The sequence below is a fragment of the Fonsecaea pedrosoi genome (assembly GCF_000835455.1).
Source record: "Fonsecaea pedrosoi CBS 271.37 unplaced genomic scaffold supercont1.8, whole genome shotgun sequence".
NCBI classification, from domain to species: domain Eukaryota; kingdom Fungi; phylum Ascomycota; class Eurotiomycetes; order Chaetothyriales; family Herpotrichiellaceae; genus Fonsecaea; species Fonsecaea pedrosoi.
This window is the reverse complement of record NW_013550608.1, coordinates 722,142-740,969: the sequence shown is the minus strand read 5'-3', so window position 1 is coordinate 740,969 and position 18,828 is coordinate 722,142. Positions and strand designations below refer to the sequence as shown.

Genomic DNA, 18,828 nt, shown 5'->3' with positions numbered 1-18,828 from the left:
TGGTATTGTTACGGCTGACAAGGCTGACCTGGCTTCGCGTGTGCCTTGCTTTCGTCATTTCCAAATACCGCGAAAATGCCTCCAATTGCAGAGAAACGTGCGACGAGATCGACCGGTCGGCTCTCGAAAGAGTCCTTCCGAAGGCAGGATACCAGAAGATTTGCCCAAGATGCACAGCGATAGATACCTTGGAAGCAAGTGGTACAGATAAGATCTGTCAGTCGGCCTCCCCAGGTGGCATCGCCTTTTGGTTGCAACGTCATAAGGGAAGCATCACGTCCGAGACACACTGGGGAAACACCGAGCTTCATGCCTACGGTGACAAGCATGACGTCGACGGGCCTTCTGTGGGCTATCACCCAGAGATGCTGTCCTGTCGCCAAACACCACAAGCTCGGATTGGACGACTAGGCCAACTATACTTTCGACACGCAAGGACTTACTGAAGACGGTAATCTAGGCCAAGTGGTCAGCCTGTCCGAGCTCCCGAAGCTCGTGATCTCCACGTTATCGGCAGACGGACACTCTGACTTGCACGCTGACGCTTCCTTGCATCTCGACATTGCAGCAAGTGCAGCGCGTTCCTGAAACGAATCGCGTCAGCCGACCTAGTGTAACAGAGGGACCGTCGGTCTGAGATTGGAGATGTCCCGCCATCTCGAACTATAACTCAGGCAGTACGCATATCTGTCATCATCAACTGTAGCATCTACTTGATTTCAAGTATTTGCTGAGCAAGGCACTCTCACTCCGAAATTGCGCCAACTACGGTATTGCTCTTTTGGGTGAGCGTTCGATGACGTGGCATATCTGTACACCTTCTCGTTCGCTATTTCATTTCTCTGTGCGCGTGACAAAGGAGGAAACCCGATAGACGGAGAAGGAGTTTTGATTTCCGGTTCGTGGTTCAAGGATGATTTCCCCGGCAGTGACGGCCTCAAGATTCCACTTGTGTGATTTTGTCAGACTCGGGGATGTGGAAATATCATCCAGCGAACTCGAAGCATGATTTGATTTGAGAGTACAGTGGCCTTCTCGACATGACCCAGTTACCTGTTTCAGCGACGTCCATCCAGCAACGAGCAGGTTCTCCCACAGCGCCTGAGACGTTTCAAATTCTGGACCACACCTATGAGACAGAGAGAGCAATACTGGATCCCCTCAGCACTATCTACGGGCCTACGACAGAATTCCTCACTCCTTGATCGTGCCCTTCGCGAAAATCCGTGGTATCAGGATGCTGTCTCTGTCCAACTTTTGGCGCTTCGAGCTGAGGAAGAAACAAAGTAGGAGTACATCCTCTGAGGGACCCCGTCTTATCCCGCTGTACCGAGTATATATGCTGGATGCGAATGCTATGTATTGACATACTTCAACACGCAAGGCTACGAATTGCCCAGAACCCCTGAATCTGGCTCCATCAATAACCGAGCAATCAACCCTGCCGCTCATTACGCCATGTGTGGAGTCGCTCACGATCGCCTAATCTATACCTCCTTGGTACCTATTGGCGGTCTACACACCCTTGTCTATACAGCCGATATCGGTAACCTCAATAGGCGGTGTCGGACAAGATGCCGTTCAAGCCGCCCCAACCATCGAGATTGCCCCCAAAGCTGCTTACGCATCTTAATTCTTCCATCCTTTCCTCTTGTCTAACGATACCCTCCACTTGAGGTTGGCGTGTCAGTGACTTGCGTGGTGTTTGTATACACCCGACACAAAAAGCCAAGGACCCCAAGGTCATGTCTGTCATTTTCGGGCATTTTCAATGGTTCTATCATGAGTTCGGCATCGTGGCCATCCACGAGACTGGGAGAAATGCCTGGCTCATTATCCTGGCACGGTCGTGCCGCATGTTTGCGTATGGGACCAATTCGTTGATACTGGGTAAGTCTCTGAGCCATGGTCTCGTGCTCCCCGGCTTGTGAATGTGTGTACATGCAGAAACACCTTTTGCGCCTTACATCCACAGGTAAAGTTAAGAGGGTATCGTGTTGCATATATCTCCAAGTCGAGGCAGAGTCATTCCGGCCTCTATTCTCTCGCACCATTTGTTCCGTGTTTTTCTCATGGCCGTCTCACAGCAATCTTCTTCTCGGCCTTGAACTACTCGGACCACCAGATCGGCATCTTCATGACCCTCACCCTCCTCGGCGATGTCTTCCTTGGCACCTTTTTGACCCTGATCGCCGACCGGGTGGGACGTCGCCGCGTGTTGATGGCCGGGTCGGTCCTCATGATCCTGAGTGGGTTTGTGTTTGCCGTCTTTGAGAACTTTTGGATCTTGCTGGGTGCGGCGATCTTAGGGGTCATAAGTGTCACAGGAGGAGATTTTGGTCCTTTCAGGAGTATTGAGGAGTAAGTTGTTCCGTCTCCCCCGTCTGTCTATTGCGCCAACCTCCGGTCTATTGGTGCGAAAGTCTGAAGTCTGGTGGCTAATATGCTTCAATCGGTTTAGGTCTGTTCTCTCACAGCTTACAACGCCTTCCAACCGCGCAGATGTTTTGGCTTGGTACGTCACGACGTCAACGTTGGGGTCGAGCATCGGCAGCGAAGCGTCCGGGAGGATCATTCACTTCCTCCAAGCACGCCCAGGATGGACAGAGGTCGGCGCGTATCATGCGCTGTTTTGGGTATACTCGGCCATGGGGCTTGTCAATGTCTTGTTTGTCTTTCTGTTGACCGAGGCTTGTGAGTTGAGACCGGATAATAAAGGGGATGAGTCATATGCCAGCGTTCCGCAGGACGACGGGGATGAAGTTGGTGATGAAGAGGTTGAACTGTCAACCAGACCGAACGGCACTGCCGCACATGATATCGAAGCAACCGCGCCGACGACACCGACGACCCCAGCATCACATCACAACTACCAGACAACGCCGTCCCCCCGCCGGTGGACGTCACGAGCCAAGTCCTGGCTCTCGAGCGCCTTCGCGCAGATCTCCAAGCCGACACGGACGATCATGTACAAGCTGTGGTTCCTGCTGGCAATCGACTCGCTGGCGGACGGGATGGTGCCGTACTCGCTGACCAACTACTACATGGACATCAAGTTCCACCCGTCCAAGTCGACGCTGGGCGACATCACGTCGCTGTCGTACTTTCTGGGGGCCATCGGGGCCGTATTCGCGGGCCCCCTCGCGCGCAAGATCGGGCTCATCAACACCATGGTCTTTACGCACGTGCCCTCGTCGGCCGCCGTGCTCTTCTTCCCCTTTCCGCCGTACCTGTGGCTCACAGCGGGGTTGCTGCTGCTGCGCACGGCGCTCAACAACATGGACCAGGCGCCGCGCTCGGCGTTCATCGCCGCCGTGGTCCGGCCCGACGAGCGCACCGCCGTCATGGGCATCACCAGCATGCTGCGCAACCTGGCCGCCATGATGGGGCCCAGCGTCACGGGCGTCCTGGCCGAGGGCGACCGCTTCGGCATCGCCTTTGTCGCCGCCGGCGTGTGTCGTCTCGCCTACGACTTTGGCCTGTACGCCCTGTTCATCAACGTCAAGTTGGAAGGGTATGGCAAAGGGGGCAAGACGCCTGGACCGCGGCACGGAGGAGACGGAGATGGGGACGACAGTGACGACACCACGAGTGAAGGCGGTGCAGCGGAACATCATGCTCGAGGCTTGACCAACGGCACCGGGCTCTTTCCCTCGCGCCCTCACCACCACGGAGGACACGACGACGGGGCCATCGTCGAGCTCGCCAGCCTGGCCAGTTCGACGGACGGTTTCCATGAGCGCGACGCCAACGACGACAAAGACGACGGTACCGAGAAAGTCCACGGTGACGACGCCAAAGAATCCGACTTGACGATAACGATCACCGCAAGGGGTTCCGCCCCGTCGACTACTGATCCTCGTGCCCTCCAAGTGCCTGATTCCGCGTCAGACGCGCTGGCCCGCGTGCGCAGTCGGAGTCCGCACCGGTCGACGGCCCTCGATTGAGTTAGCCGAGGTAGCTGAGATGACGAAGTCGACTGAGTAGACTGAGGTTTTCTTCTGGTTGGGGGTCAGGGTCAGGGTCAGAGTTCACCACAGTCACCAGAAGTGTCTTTTGAGAGCGAAAAGGGGGTCGTCAGTACAGGCAACAGACACGTACCAGACCAGGCAAGGCCAGGCCAAAGCAAGGCCAGGCCAGAAACGGTGAAACACCCAAATCACCAATACCCAAAGCCCGAGTATATGAGTAGCGAAAGCGAAAACGAGACTATCACGAAAGAAACCACTCAAGCCGTCGACGCCAAAAAAAAAAAAAAAAAAAAAACGGCGCGCGCGCGCGAGGAGAGAGAAAAAGAGAGAAAATAGCACAAAGTATGAATGAATGTTTGATGGTCTCATGGTCATGTCATGTCAGGCAAGGGTGCCGTCTATATGTTGTGAACCAAGCACAACTACTGTAGGTATACCATTATACCACACCACACCATGATTTTAGGTCCCTCTATCGCTGCAGAAACTCTTCAAGCGCCCCACTCCCGGACCCAAGACAGGGCTCGAGACAAGATTCATTATAGCCAAGAAGTGACAGGTATGTAGATGGCTTGCTTGAGCAGGTGGAATGAAATGCAGTATGTTCTTATTACAAACGACAAAGACGAAGGAACCCGGAGGACTCATACATCAAGTTCCGTCAATACCGATCAAAACTCCTCTGATAAAGCGCTTGCGTAGAAATGGCAGAGGTAACGTAGGTTGGATAAGAATGTTGGAAGAGTCAACCACAAAGATATGCAGGGGTTGCTCTGTGGGGGAAAACCTCGTGCCTATCTGTAAGAGGGCAGTGGCAGAGGATTTGGTTTTCTCCCGTCGTTCATCTGTCGCACGGCGAGGTCTTGACAATAAGCTGACCTTGCAGTCGAAGGTCGGGATTCGTCGATCTGCGAGCTTCAAGGTGAGGTTGCCCGCTTGATGCTACCGCTGGTAGACGCGGAGATGTCGAGCATTGTCGGGTGAATCCGTCCAGACAATCCCGCTTCATCTCAGACCTTGATCGACCGGCAATGCAGAGTCTCTATAACAAGAATCGCCGAGTCGCCGAGACGCCGAGCACCATTTCCACCACTCACACCAAGGCCACACCAAGACCATCGATTCGAATATCCTCGGACGTGACTCTTGGTATAGAGTGACGCGGTTCGACGCCTTGACTCTGGGTATCTTTTTCCAAGGTTGACGCTCTCGAGTGCTGACGTCACCTGCCTGGCTGAGCGACTGCGCCACGAAATCCAAAATTCCGAGGAGGTGGTCAGCGAGATCGCCGGGCTGCAGAGTTCGCATGACTGTTGCGGCAGTTGAGCCTCGTGTTGTGGACAAGCAAGTCACATGTCTGTGAGCGCAGCACAGGCCAGCGTCAACCAGCTGCGTAGGTACTCTTGTTCCGCAGAGTCTCGCCGTACCTCCAGAGTAGGATTGGTGCTGGGATACCAAGTCCTATCCCAAGGAACGCCAGCAGCGAGTTTCCCCAATCCACTCCGAGGGCTTGGTACATGTAGGGAGCAAAGAGAGGACTGTTCCCGATGCATTCATTGTTAGCCTCGAGTTCCATCTCATGCCACACAGTCAACATGAAAACACTTACAATCCAAAGCCTGCGAGACTTCGCAGCACCACGGCAGATGCGACGGCTGAAGCCGCGAACCGAGAGTATGCATCCACAATGTAGGTTTGTGTGCATTGAAAACCCATAATGGTGCCTGCTGCATATAGCGCAGCTCCAATATTAGGAACGATCCAGTGTACACTTGCTCTTGCACCCCAGCCATAAATAAAGATACCGATAGGCACAAGGGCAGCACCCGGGAACATCAGCGGTACACGGAACTCGGGTCTCCCAACGTTGTTGTTTCGCTTCTTCAGCTTCCGGTAAATCCGGTCGTTGATTGGAGCGCAGATCTGTGTACCCAAGAAAAATCCAACTCCTAGAGAGATGTAGTTGAGACCGCCCACGCCGACCGATTCGCCGTAGATTCCTTCCCAGACTGTGGGAAAAGTGGACAGGACAAGGTACATAAGACCGTAGAGGTACGCCCTGGAACTTGTTAGTGGATGTCCCATCTTTGTCGGGGCAATACGTACATATACAGAGCCACCGCTTGAATGATAGGTTGTGTTCCAAGAAGACGGAATGGACGGACAAGGCTCGTGCGGAGGACCTTCCCCAGTGTTCTATCGGGACGATCCCACTCAGTATGGTAGTTTGGATCGCCTGTCTCTTCCCGGAGCCTCTTGGCCTTGTCATTCAACAGTTTGGGTGCGTAGGTCTCTCGCAGATAGATAAAGCCGAGGACTTGGATACCAGCGTCCAAAATCGACGTTGCCCAAAAGCACCATCTCCAAGTTGTCTGTCGACCGTCAGCAGTCGAAGGATCAACGCGTCAAAGCCGAACCTACCTTCATCGCAATAAATCCGCCAGCGATCGGCCCAACTGCAGGACCCAGGAGTGGCGCAAGAGAGTATATGCTGATGGACTTGCCACGTTCTTCTGCACGCCAGCAATCACTCAATACACCTCCACCCAACGCCAAAGGTGCGCTACCACCCAAGCCACTCAAAAACCGAAATGCAATGAGTTGACCTTGAGTCTGGGCAAAGCCACATCCAATATTCCAGGCCAGATAGAACAGATTGGACAGTTGCAGAACGATGACTCGACCGTATATCTCTGACAAAGGGCCCAAAAACAACGGCCCGATAGCGTATGCAAGGATGAAGATAGACAGGGTCAATGATTTCTCGAGATCCTCGGTGATTCCCAAGTCCTGGCCGATTTTATCGAGTGCCGGTGCCACCATAGACGATGACACTGGTGAAATAAACGTAAACGACGATACAATCAGAGTTGCCGCCCATTTCTTCCTATACGTCCAATTCTTCGGATTCTCCGGGTCCTCGGAACCCTCCCAAGTGACCTGCCCACATTTAGCCATCTGGGGTATTTCAATTCGAGGAGACACAGAGTCACACTTACTAGGTGGGGATCCTTCAGCGATCGAGCAGACTTCTCGGTCTTCAACTCTGGCAGATTAAGTCCTGCTTCAACATCGCGACTATTGACCACGCCGAACCTCACTTCCTCCCGAGATTCCCCAGCGGTGCTGGTGTCGGATATGGCATCCTCCTCGATCATTGGACCCTCAACACCATCGCGCCGATCCATACGATGCTCGTCGGGCATCGCGGCGACGTGGTAATGGTGGGCACCATGGTCATCCATGAATTGAGGCGAAAACAGCTGCTGAGAGTCATCCCCTGGAGTCGATCGAGCTCGTCGTAAAGAAGCACGCGAGGGTCGTCTGTGCCGATTCTCGGGTGCTGTCCATGTTCTATTAAGGTCAGTGTCCATGGTCCGGGATGTCTGCGCTCCTTATCGTCCTGCAGAAAAAGCCAAAAACTAAAACGGAATCGCGGCACAGAGGGAACATCAGGAATATGAGGGGTTGAAGAAAGAGAGCCGAGGGTTATAACCCATTTTAACCCATATCGAAGCACTGGAGAAAAGGCGGATTTTACGCATAATGACCGTTCGGTGTGCGCATAACGGGCCATTCAGGAAACGCGGCATTGTCAAACCCTTGTCAGTGTGGAAAAGCACAAAAGGACCTGGGAGAAGAGTGTCAGTCGCCGCCACTCTGGTCAAGGATGGCATCAAACCCTGCCCGGAACTCGGCACGGTGAATAATGACTACAGCAACACTTGTCAATCCCGGGGAAAGCGTGCCAAAACGTCACCCGCACCGAATTACCCGCCGGGGCCGTTAACGGAGAACCAAGCTTCTGATCGGAGCAAGGGGTAAAGTCTTGATTTGACCTGTGTTTGAATCAATGAACTAGAGATGACAACGAGCGCAGTTTAGGGTGAAGAGGGGGTGTTGAGGGGATGGGAACGTCATGCGCAGGCACGTGCCCATCACATGATCAAAGCCTTGCACGTGATCATCACCGCCGCATCTGTTTCTCCCATTACAATCAGTGCGATCTGAGCCTTCGATCTGAACGAGATTGATTGAGATTGATGCGGACCAAGCACAGCACAAAACTGCGTACCGGTCAGGACATTGTCTCAGCCTGTTGGAGGCGTCTCCACTATTCTGTGCCCGGAACGAGTACATACATGCCTTGTCATAATCCACCACGCGTGAACCCACCAGAAAACCATCCCTATCCGGATAACCAGGCTTCCTTCTCTGACCGCCTTTGACTGACCTCTTACTCCTTGGTCGAGACGAAAAGATTCTCCGAATACGCGTCATCTCAGCTCGGTGCCATTCACCAGTTTCCTCCTCTCAATCTTGCTCGGGTCTTTTCTCTGGCTGGATTTCCTCCGGCCTACCCAAGTCTTCACTGTGCATCTGCACATCAGATAGCGCGTCTAATCCCGTTTCCATGCTCAAATGCATGTCCAAATCCATTGAAAAGTCTTCCGGGACCCCCATGTCGTACCCCATGTCTTGCCACCAATCAGCTGCTGTGTTGGGAACGTCGGCCGGGAGGGAGACTGGCGCAGACCCAAGCAGTGGCAAGGAACCAAGACCTCCCTCGAGATTGGGACTCGAGGGTGCTCCAGGCAATGTCATGGGTATCGGCATTTCCGTCGACTGATGGAGTGCTGGTTGTTGCGTGGGCATCTGAAGGGAAGGTTGTCGGGATGGTGGAGGTTGTCGTTGCGAAGAACTTGTCCCATGCCGTGCTGACCCTGCCACTCCCGGTGATCCGAAAAAGCCAGCAGTGTCAGCGCCTCCAGAGCCACCAGCAGGAACATGATCCGGTACGCCTACAACCAGGGCCGCCAAAAACTCGAGCTTCCTCGTCACAAGAACCTGCAAAAACCGATCCAAAATTCTCTCGACATAAACAAACCTCTTCAAAACCCGTCTGACGTTTTCCCAAGCTTCGATATTCAATCGCTGCAGCACCATGGCGAAATGCACACTGAACCAACGTTCATTGATGATATCGCCTGGGTGCTCAACAGAAGGTGAAGGGATCACGCCAGCCCTCGTGATATGGTGTGGTGCTTGGACTCGATTTGGACCATCCGATTCCTCGACGACCGCGCCAGCGAAGAAGAGAAACAAAAGGGCGTCCGTTGGAACCGGATTAGTTGGCCCTCTTCCACCATGGACCCTCCCTGCTTCTGGCACTTGCAGACGCCTATACTGGCTCATAAGTGCCATGAGCAAGTCCAGCCTCGCGCGAAGGTGATGGAACGGAATGTATGCCATGCTCGGAGAGTTCATACCGTAGCGCATAACGAACTGGAACATGTAGCTGGTGGCAAGCACCATGCTAGAGTGGAAAGCATAGCGTATCTGTGACAGCAGCGGCGGTTCGTGGCCTTCCAACTCCAGGAAGTCCATATACTTGTGCGACGAGAGGCAGCTCAAGGCGTATTGACGCAGCGAAAGCCATGTATATATCGGATCGGCGCGGTCCTGACCGCCTTCGCCAACAGATTCGGAGATGTTCGGAGAGCCCGATGTGTCTGCAAGGGCGAAGGCCAACTCATTTGCCGCCAATGCTTCGCGATGCCAATTAATCAGCTCCAAGAGATGCCGAATATCGTCATTGTCCTCGCCGTGCTCGGTCTGGAGAAATATTGCGTTGTCCGTGTCCTCATAGACATGAGCGTCAAAGCTGAACAGATGATCAAGTGGTCGTAACGATGGCTCTTCTGACCATGCCTTAGGTGCCCAGGTCTCAAGGTCCATCGACGGACGTCTTGGGGCATGGCTTGCTGTAAGCGAGTCGCAGAGTATCAAAAGGTACTTGAGCACTGGATGCAACGCTTCAAGCCCCCCTTCAAGACCTCGAAGGAGCCGCATTGAAGCCGCACAATGGAGCTGGCAGCTCTCCAGGTCTTGGCAGTGAAAACTGAACGTTGTCATTCCATGAATCAGACTTAGGGCTGCTTCAGAACTGATACCTGGTTGGGCGAGCTGAACCCGGGTTTCTTCAAGACATTTTCCATAATGATGGATGGCCCTAGCCCACAGCATCGGTGTGTTGTCGGTGGGAGGAAGATAGTTTGTGATGTAACTGAGCGCGCCAGAAAAAAGGCCGTGCAGCATGGCCGGATTATTGATGACCATGTTTCGAATCCAGCCGTCGGTGAACTGGACCGCCGTGTGTGAAGGGTTGAAGTAGATGTGTGCGGGCCAAAAGTTGGACATGTAGCACAGTCGCCAGAACTGCAGGACCGAGTTGAAAAAAGTGTCAGGAGACGATGGTCCGGCCACATTGGGGTCTGTTGCGCCGGTTGGAATCAGTGAGGTGGGCGATGCAGCGGTGCTCAGTTGCGCTAAAGAGGCGGCATATTCAGCTGGAAGAAGGTTGGAAGTCGACAGCGGGAGAGTCGAGGGTCTGGAGGACAAGGCTGGGAATTCATGCGTGGCTGGATGGCCTCGAGATTGGTCTGGCTGGCGTCTCTGAGACTGTCTCTGCTGATATTGGAGTACTCCTCTCGCCTGCTGCTCCAAAATTTCTTGGATCGATGGAATTGGCTCGGCTGTTGGACTGGGAACAGCGGTTTGAGCTACTGGACTTGCAGGTGTCGCTGACTCGGGGTGTGCCTGGCTTTCGCGCTGCGTTGCTTTGGTCTGGGACGATGGCTTCCTCGATCTCCTGGCAATCTGCATGGCATGGCTCCGCACTGCAAACACCTCCTCCCTCTGCCTGGACCTAAGATTTGTGGCGTTCTTGTTAACAAATAGGAAAGGTCCGGTATACGCTGGCGGGCGTTGATCTGGCCGGCGGTCATCCTGGTCTTGTTCCGCCATGCCGGCTTTCGGCTGATGAAGACTGGAGCGGCGTAAACTGCACCTCAGACTGCAAGACGTCGTGTGTGGGTCGATCCTAGACTCTTCTGCATTGAGCCCAAGATGATGGATTGGTGAGCTTGCCACCCCCTGGGAGTCGTACATTCTGGGAAGGAGAACGGTTATAAATCCTGTCCTTGGGGAGCATACATGTGGCGCAGCAGTGGTATTCACTTTGATCAATCAAGCATATGTGAGCAAAGCCTGGGATAAAAATGCGATTCGGCCCAGCGCGATACCGAAGTGAAGACGTTGGAAATTGTCAACAAGGCCGTGGACCATGTAAATGTCGCACCTCGCAACAGTACGGCCGAATATACTTCGCACACAGTCCAGGGACCTTTTGTTCGAGGCGGCAGACTTCGGATTTTTTAAGCTGCGAAGGGGACAACCGATGCATTTTGAGATTACACTTCCGCTGGACCTCGTACTCCATATCGTGAACCATGAACGTGTGGACAAGGCTGGTTGGACCATAATCCTATTTGGGCTTTGTAGGACAGAACCACGATGTGCAGATGGGAAAACGGACTGAGTGATTGGGCAGAGACAGAGCCCTTAGTGCAGTTTCTGTTCTCAGCGACTTAACGACTCAGCCACAGCAGCCTATTTCCTTAAGTCGCAAGTCGGAAAGCCAGAGCCGACGAGCAGCCCTGCCCGACGATAACCTTCTGGCCCCTGGTGCGATGAGTAAGGCACATGTGCGGCGAACTGAAGCCCTGGCCCGCGGGTTATTGTCCGGTCAGAACCGCGGCTTTCGTGATCCAATGGCAGGTCGACTGCTTGCATAACATTTGACAAACGAGGGTGCGGAGGCTTTTGATTGTCCACTGGATTGCAAGGCCAAAGCATGCAGAGTACGTCAGGCGCACGACGGCTAAGTCGTCGCAGATCAGAACCGGGGGGGCGTTAGTACGGGCTGGCGCTGCTCCTCATTCAATCAGGCTCGACCGGGTCCCAGGTTCCCAAACATGTCAAATAATCCATCTAGACCCCTCAGGCCATCAGACAGAAAAGGAATCATCTACCGAGTTGGGCTCGTGTCAGATGTCTGGGCGTTGAATCAATGTTGGCATTTGGTCCGCACCAGAGCGCGGGTGCATTGAGCTTTTTATTTGGCCCCCAGCGCAAAGTTTGGAACTCGAGTTTTGTGTCTATCATCACTACTGACCCCTGGGCTTGATCTCATGATGGCGGTTGATAGGGATGAATCAGCATTTCCGAGAAACTATGCGGCTGTCAGTTTGTGGAGATGATGGCGTCAAGATCGCGAAATGCTCACCTCTTCAGCTTTTCCACCCCGCGCACTTCATCCGTCAGGAGCGGCATCTTGACCACGTTGAACTCGTCGTACAGCTCTTCAATCTGGTCGAGATATTTCTTCTGCATTTTCCTCCTAGCGTTACACTGCTTGCATTCATTGCCTTTCTCCGGGAACAACAACTGATTGACGACGATGCAATGGGTATCAATATGGTAATTTGCCAGCTCTTGAATCATCCTCTCCGTCTCGTACAATGAAAGGAACTCGGCGATGCAGACGCAGACAAAGGTGGTCATGTCGGGATTCTTGAATTGGCCATTGACTTCGGCAATGGTCTCTCGAAGCGACTCAAGCTTCTGTGTCAATTCCTCGAGTGATGCCCCTCCCGGAAGACCTCCTCTTGCTCCTATAACTGATTGCAGCATGGGACCGAATTGAGTAGAGAGCTGGGAAATCTTTGCGAGGGCCTTCTCCAGGACCGTGGGGAATTGTAGGAAGCGAAGAGTGTGGCCGGTGGGAGCCGTGTCGAAGATGATGACTTCGTAGGAGAGGGATTTGACTTGCTTGAGCACTTCGGCAAAGGACATGGCTTCGTCAACGCCAGGAATCTGTCTAAATTAGCAACCTGACTTCGCAACCGAACGAAGGCGTGGCATACGCTAAACGCCAGATCTTGCATCATATTGCCCATTCCACCCAGTCCTGCCATGGCTTCCTGAGCCTCATCCCCGCCGCCGCCGATGAGATCGTTGATGGAGCCGTTAGGGTCGATTTCCATGGCGCTGAGGTTTGTAAAGCCCTCGACCAGTCTTGCGTCCTTGCCAAACTTCTGGCTAAAGGCGTCACTCAAGTTGTGAGCGGGATCGGTGGAAATCAAGAGCACCGATTTCCTAGCTTTGGCCATTTGAATTGCCAGCGAGCACGACGTTGTTGTCTTGCCTACACCACCCTTCCCACCCACGAAAATCCATCGTAGCGACTTCTGGTCAATGAGGTTTTGGAGACTGGGGTCAAGGACATCGTCGTCCGCGCTCACGAGTGCAGTCGACATGTTTTGACGTGCAATGTTTTCGATTTGACCACTTCGTCTAGTTTGTTGTGGCCCTCCCCTTGTGGCCAAGTATGTAGAGGGTTTGGTTACTGCCTGCGTAGAAGACCGCCTGTTGTTCTCGAATGTTCCTTGTCAAATGAAAGCACAGAGGAAGACAGAAGAGCTGGCTCGACGTGTAATGTACTGTGTGGCTCTCGCAGTCTATGTCAAGAAAATGAGTTATTCTATTGTCTACAGGCAGAAAGAGGCCGGTGACCGTGGAAATGCAGACCAAATCAATGGTGACTAGGTGAAACAGACCGGTGGAAGCAAGTGGTGGCCAGGGCTGCCAGGAAATCGCAGACACCAAAGCCGCAAGTGGAAGCTGCGACCCGCGAGTCCCACGTCATTATTATTTCTCCCACTTTCCACTTAATAACGTCTACGGGGTACGCAGTGCCAAGCTCCTGCACATGTAGATACCTACTGAGCGTGCGACTACCTAAAAGGTAGGTACATCTACCTCGTATTTCGTATACCTCCTAAACCCCTTCACGGCGACCTGTTACTGTCGCCCCGACTACTAGAATGGAAGACAGGGAAAAGAACAGCAAACTTGAACACATGCGATTGAAAGCAGCTTTGCATCACTTCTCTACCAAACCCTGCCAGAACTCGAGCCATGGATCTGGCCACCGTGTGACTCCAGCCGAAATGCTATATGACGGTGAGAAATAGGTAGATTTGCGCCCTTGAGACATGAGAGAAGCCAGCACTCTATCCGACCGTAACCTGATTGTCATCCACATACGTGCCTGCCTGCTTCCCTGGAATTTTGAAATCGCTTTTAAAAGGAGAAATGATGGGGAAAAAAGAGGTCGGTTGTCGCAGTTGCTCAGCAAAAAAGTTCATAGCCCCGTAACATGTTAGTAGTGTACAGTGTACAGTGGTGTAAGTATGAAGTCCCCCCCCGGAAAGCCAGCCGACTTAGCTGTCGTCGTCATCGCCGTGTCGATATGTGCAAGAATCACCCTTGAGACATTTGCCTTGCTCCCAGAAGGTGCACGTTTGGGTCTTATAGAGATAAGGTTTGGACTCCCCCTTCTTCTTCTTGGTTCCTCCTTTTCTGCCATTGTCGTTGTCGTTGTCATTGGAGTCGCTACGGCCATGCTTGCGAGAAGCATCGTCGAAGTTAGCGACGTAGGGGCTAGGGTTTCCAGCCAATCCCAGAGGAAGCGTACTGGCAGATGTTCCGGCTTGAGCGCCTTGTTGCATCGAGGCCCAGAGGGCGCCTAGATTTGGTCCTAATGCCGTGGCTTGGCTGACGGCGAGATACTGAGGTTGTTGGGTTTGCGCTTGCGATTGGTTGCCGAGGACTGTCTGGAGGATCGCCTGCAAGTTCACATTGGCACCCGGGGCAGCTTGCGGCGCTGTGGTCGGCTGGCTCGGCTGAGTCGATCGACCCAACATGCTTAGAGCACGTTGAAGCTCCGGCGGAATGGCTCCTGGTTGCTGTTGAGATATCTGTGGGGCAGACATGGCTTGAATCTGTGCCGCAAGATCAGTGGCAGGTTGTGTTCGGACCTTTCGTGCGAGATACTCCGTCTCTCGTCGTCGCGTCATCTCATTGGGCTCGCCGAAGGGAGTCTCGGGTTCAGCAGGCTCGAAGTCGCCTTCATCCTCCTCCTTACTTTCATCTGGCTCCTTTGGGGTTTGCGGACGGTCGGCCTTGGAAGTGTAGAGTGCCATGAGTGTGTCTTGCTCATATTTATTTTGCGCTTCACTGCTCGGGCTGTCAGGCTTCATGATCCCGCCGAACTTAAGTGAATTAATTTTGTGTGGTGAATCGTCGCCAAGGGTAGCATCTTCAAGGTAACTAAAGTCCACTTCCGACGGTGGTGTATATGGCTCAAATTCTTCAAAAGAGTCTTCGTCCTCTTCGTCCTCGAGCTCTTCCAAGTTCTTGTGGAGTTTAAGCGCTTCACCTTCACGACCAGTGTCTCCAGCGTCGCGTTTCAAACGGTCGCCTTGGTCAAGCTCTTCGTCTGGATCATGGGTGAACAAGCGAGTCTCCACCAGTTCCGCATCGGCTTTCCAGGTGACGCGAAGTTTCCTGCGAGCTTCTTTACGCAGTCTCTTCGCCTTTTGCTCTTCAGTCTCGTTCGGGATTCCGTCTTCTTTCCTTGCCTCTTTTTCAGGCTTTTTCTCCATATCAGCGAGCAATCCCAGGAAGGACGATGCGGTCGCGGCCTTTGCGACAGGGGCAGAACCACCAGTCCGCGGCGGGGACTCTTTCCCTGTGTTCAGTTTCTTCACTGACTGGGTAGAAGCCAGAGAAGGAGACGAGGAGGAGGAGGCCTTCTCTTTAGCAGCTGCAGCGGCTCGTTCTGCGTTGGAGGTGCCTGGTTTTTTAGGTGCTGATGCTAAAGCCGCAAAGATTGAAGATTTCGGAGGGGCGGCCACAGCAACTTTTGCCTTTGCTGAAGGAGCTGTTGTCCCTGCTGGTGTAGGAGTTGGTTTCTCTCCAGCCTTGGCCGTGTGTGCGGCTTCCAGCGCCTTTCTACGTTCGGCGTTTTGGAGAGCGAGAGGTTTTGAGGAATGCGGAATCGATTTTGCGACCTTTTTCAGAACCGGCTGGGCAGACCCATCACCTTCCCGGAGACGCTTGAGTCCACCGGTGCCCTCCTTTCGTGTCCCATCTGCTGGGCTCCCAACAGATCTAGGTGACATTGGCTTGTCGCCCTTCTTGTCATGAGAGGTGGAAGTTTTCTTCGCCGTAGCCGCGACAGCATTATCGAGAACGGCTTGTGCTAACGTTTTGACATCACTCGTAGCCTTTTTGGTCAGACGTTGGAGAATCTTCGACAGCTTCGTCATCTCCAGCATCTCAGTATCAAGAGTGCCAAACTTGACGACGAACTAATTGAATCGAGTTAGCAGGGTACCGCAAAGGTGAAGAGCCCTCTTACCTTGAGGATGGAGCTGACAAGGGTGCTATCGTAATCGGCTGCGTTGAACCTGTCGAGCATGAACGAGTACAAGGCCGACATTGTGAATTGGTTTTCGCCTAGTCTAAAGGCGATTATCAGTAAACGTTATTGAGTGTGATCGGATCACATATATGCTATGGTGTTCCCAAGGCCCTTGCATACGAGACGAATCACGAAAAGAGGCGGTTTGTAGACTATCTATGGATGCAGAGCTATGAATACAACCATTCTGCCAAAGGAACAAGCACATCCGCGTCTTCGAATCCCGGACCTGAGACATCGAGCTGTGCTTGCAACTAAGGCAGAAGCAGCAGAAAGCTTTGCGTCTATGGAAGGAGTCTGGGCGACATGAGGCCATGTCGACACAGAAGTGGCCAGGGCAACATAAACACGGACACGACAGAGTGGCAGGGAAGGCAACATACCTATTAACGATGGCTGGATGACCATATAGCAAAGACCTCATCATGACAGTTTCCATGACTTGGCGATAGCGCGCAACTTCTTCCTTTAACCTTGGAGCATCTGCAGCAGTGGGAGAAGCAGGAAGCTCTGCCTTTCTCAGGCTTTCATTCTTCGTCTTCCAGGCGTCTCTCAAGCCTCGCACAACATCACCAAAGCCGGCAATGCCACCACGGATCTTCTCGGGAGAAGCCGACTTGTTGCGAGGGCTCCAAACAGCTTGCACCGCATGATAGAGAGCTTTTCCTCGTTCATCGGTGGGCATTGATACGCTCAGTGGGGCAGGGGTCACTTCGGGAGGCTCCTCATCTTCGATCTCTAGATCGTCATCGGAATCCGTTTCGGATCCTGAGGGATGTCCATCGGGCTTTGCAGATGCATCCTTTCTCGGACGACCTCTTTTCTTCTGGGGCTCATCTGTGGTTTTCGTAGCCGTCGTCTTCGCGTCCTGTTCGGGCTTTGGCTGAATAGCGATCCCTGCCCCCATTAGCTGACGTTGACGACTAGGATCGACCTCGGTACCTGGACGTGGAATTTGTGACGTGACAGATGGCATAGGCTGCAGGGGTTGGTTTCCTTGTAAGGATCTTGGATCGACCGTCGTACCCGCCTTGAAGTATGAAGTGGGCATGAAAGCTTGCTGCGTCTGGAAGGCATGGTTGCTGTCTGGCAGACTATTATCAGCTAATGACTTGGAAGCATGCGATACATGTCCCCTACTTGTATGCATCATCTGATTCGAGTTCAGCAAGGAGGGATCCACAAAATGATTCGAGGGTTGATGAGTTTGATCTTGAAAGGTTCCGAAGCGCATCACGTCGTTATTCTGGGCCAGTGTTAGCAAACAATGCGCGCTGCTCACGATGGAGCGTCGGTCACTCACCTGGACATGTGATAGCTGCGCACGCGGACCCATGTTGACGAACGGTGTCTGTTGTGGCTGTGCTTGTTGTTGTTGCCTTGGAGCGTAGTTCTGTGAAGGAGTCGGAGTCTGTCGTTGCGGAATACTCAACTGCTGGGCACTGAATTGTTGGTTGGGATAGCCCATCTGAGTCTGATACGAATAGCCGCCATCGAACCCCACTGGCGAAGGAGAGGGTTGCGAATAGTATCGGGGATCATAGTTGGGTTGTGTCATCTGGCGAGAGTCGAAGTATGGTTGAGTGTACTGATGGTGGGGAAATGCTCGCTGGGCGACATTATACTGCTGTACATCTGGCGTGCCCGATTGTCGGCCTGCATTGGGATCGTAGTCATGCGACATTGATATCGAGGGTTGAGTATAGCTGCTGCCAAGGGTGGTGGAATCGAACAGCTCGGGGTCAAAAAAGCGAGACAGATCTTCTCCATTGGGAAGACTATCGACGCCTGCATAGGCTTGGATGCCATCAAGCAAGCCGTATGATTGACCTTTTGCATGTTGCGCGCCATTGAGTGACGGGTTGGTTGATGGATTCATGGTGATGGGAAGATCGACACACTGGCTAGAGCCCAAGAGGATCTAGGGGCGCAGTCACGTGGTCAAAGATCGTCCAGCGGTTAATTGCGGTGATTGCGGCCGTGACTTCAGTGGCTGTTCCGGCAAATCACGTGAATGAAAGCCGTTCGGTCTGACAAAAAAACCCAAAATACTCCGTCAAGGCGAGGAGTTCGCGCTGAGTCGCTCTGGCTTGCAAGGGAGCAAAAGGTTTGTTTGGGCTTATGCCGAGAAAAGTTGCCACTCACAGGCCGCAACACGCGCTCGGCTGCATAGAAAGGGCAATGTAAGTGGAAGTGCGGCGACTGCCGTGCCCTGACCAACACAACTGAGGCTTTTTTGAGGACTTTTGTTTTGTAGTAGAGACCGTAGAATTTAATTTGTCGTTCCGGGGTACACAGGGGTTAGTGTTATCTTTTTGGGAGGGATTTTCTTTTTTTCTCGCGCTGTTCAATCCAGAACTCTCAGGCTGGAAAACGAGGTGGGTTTGTTTTTGTTCTTTGGGTGAGGACGGTTTCTGTTCTGTGTAGGGCCGCCCTGCCGCCTGGCCACCTGGGCGCTCCTTTGATCCCTCCGCCTTTCGTGCCTTGTCACCACCGCCCGTTTCCCTCCCTAAAGACAAAGGGAGAGAGAAATGGCACAACCAACCCCTTCTTCTGAGATTTTGCTCGCACTTCGAACCGTGCAAACAAGGCCAACAAAGGGCCAACCTCCCAGTCTCTCAAAGAAAAAAAATTCACTCTCTTCTCTAGTATGGACCAGTTTGAAGGAAACAAGCACTAATGCAC

At 53.1% G+C, this 18,828-nt stretch overlaps 5 protein-coding genes across 5 annotated transcripts; 1 reads left to right on the top strand and 4 right to left on the bottom strand.

The window, feature by feature from the left end:
* Positions 1–1,745: 1,745 nt before the first annotated feature.
* Positions 1,746–3,947, top strand: Z517_11578 (uncharacterized protein; the record flags this gene model as incomplete). The annotated part of the gene is made up of 3 exons (XM_013423162.1): positions 1,746–1,890; positions 2,088–2,361; positions 2,462–3,947. 3 exons carry the CDS (start codon positions 1,746–1,748, stop codon positions 3,945–3,947), a joined length of 1,905 nt encoding a protein of 634 aa, XP_013278616.1.
* Positions 3,948–5,352: 1,405 nt separating this feature from the next.
* On the bottom strand, positions 5,353–7,345 carry Z517_11577 (uncharacterized protein; the record flags this gene model as incomplete). The annotated part of the gene is made up of 5 exons (XM_013423161.1): positions 5,353–5,509; positions 5,581–6,030; positions 6,078–6,343; positions 6,393–6,911; positions 6,971–7,345. 5 exons carry the CDS (start codon positions 7,343–7,345, stop codon positions 5,353–5,355), a joined length of 1,767 nt encoding a protein of 588 aa, XP_013278615.1.
* A 940-nt stretch (positions 7,346–8,285) lies between these two features.
* Z517_11576 (uncharacterized protein) lies at positions 8,286–10,778 on the bottom strand (the record flags this gene model as incomplete). Its single annotated transcript, XM_013423160.1, has 1 exon — positions 8,286–10,778. One exon carries the CDS (start codon positions 10,776–10,778, stop codon positions 8,286–8,288), a length of 2,493 nt encoding a protein of 830 aa, XP_013278614.1.
* Positions 10,779–12,002: 1,224 nt separating this feature from the next.
* Positions 12,003–13,132, bottom strand: Z517_11575 (ATPase get3; the record flags this gene model as incomplete). Its single annotated transcript, XM_013423159.1, has 3 exons — positions 12,003–12,045; positions 12,100–12,689; positions 12,740–13,132. The coding sequence occupies 3 exons, from the start codon at positions 13,130–13,132 to the stop codon at positions 12,003–12,005; spliced, it is 1,026 nt and encodes a 341-aa protein (XP_013278613.1).
* A 966-nt stretch (positions 13,133–14,098) lies between these two features.
* Z517_11574 (uncharacterized protein) lies at positions 14,099–18,022 on the bottom strand (the record flags this gene model as incomplete). The annotated part of the gene is made up of 6 exons (XM_013423158.1): positions 14,099–16,030; positions 16,081–16,183; positions 16,527–17,040; positions 17,086–17,229; positions 17,284–17,389; positions 17,447–18,022. The coding sequence occupies 6 exons, from the start codon at positions 18,020–18,022 to the stop codon at positions 14,099–14,101; spliced, it is 3,375 nt and encodes a 1,124-aa protein (XP_013278612.1).
* Between the last annotated feature and the right edge of the window lie 806 nt (positions 18,023–18,828).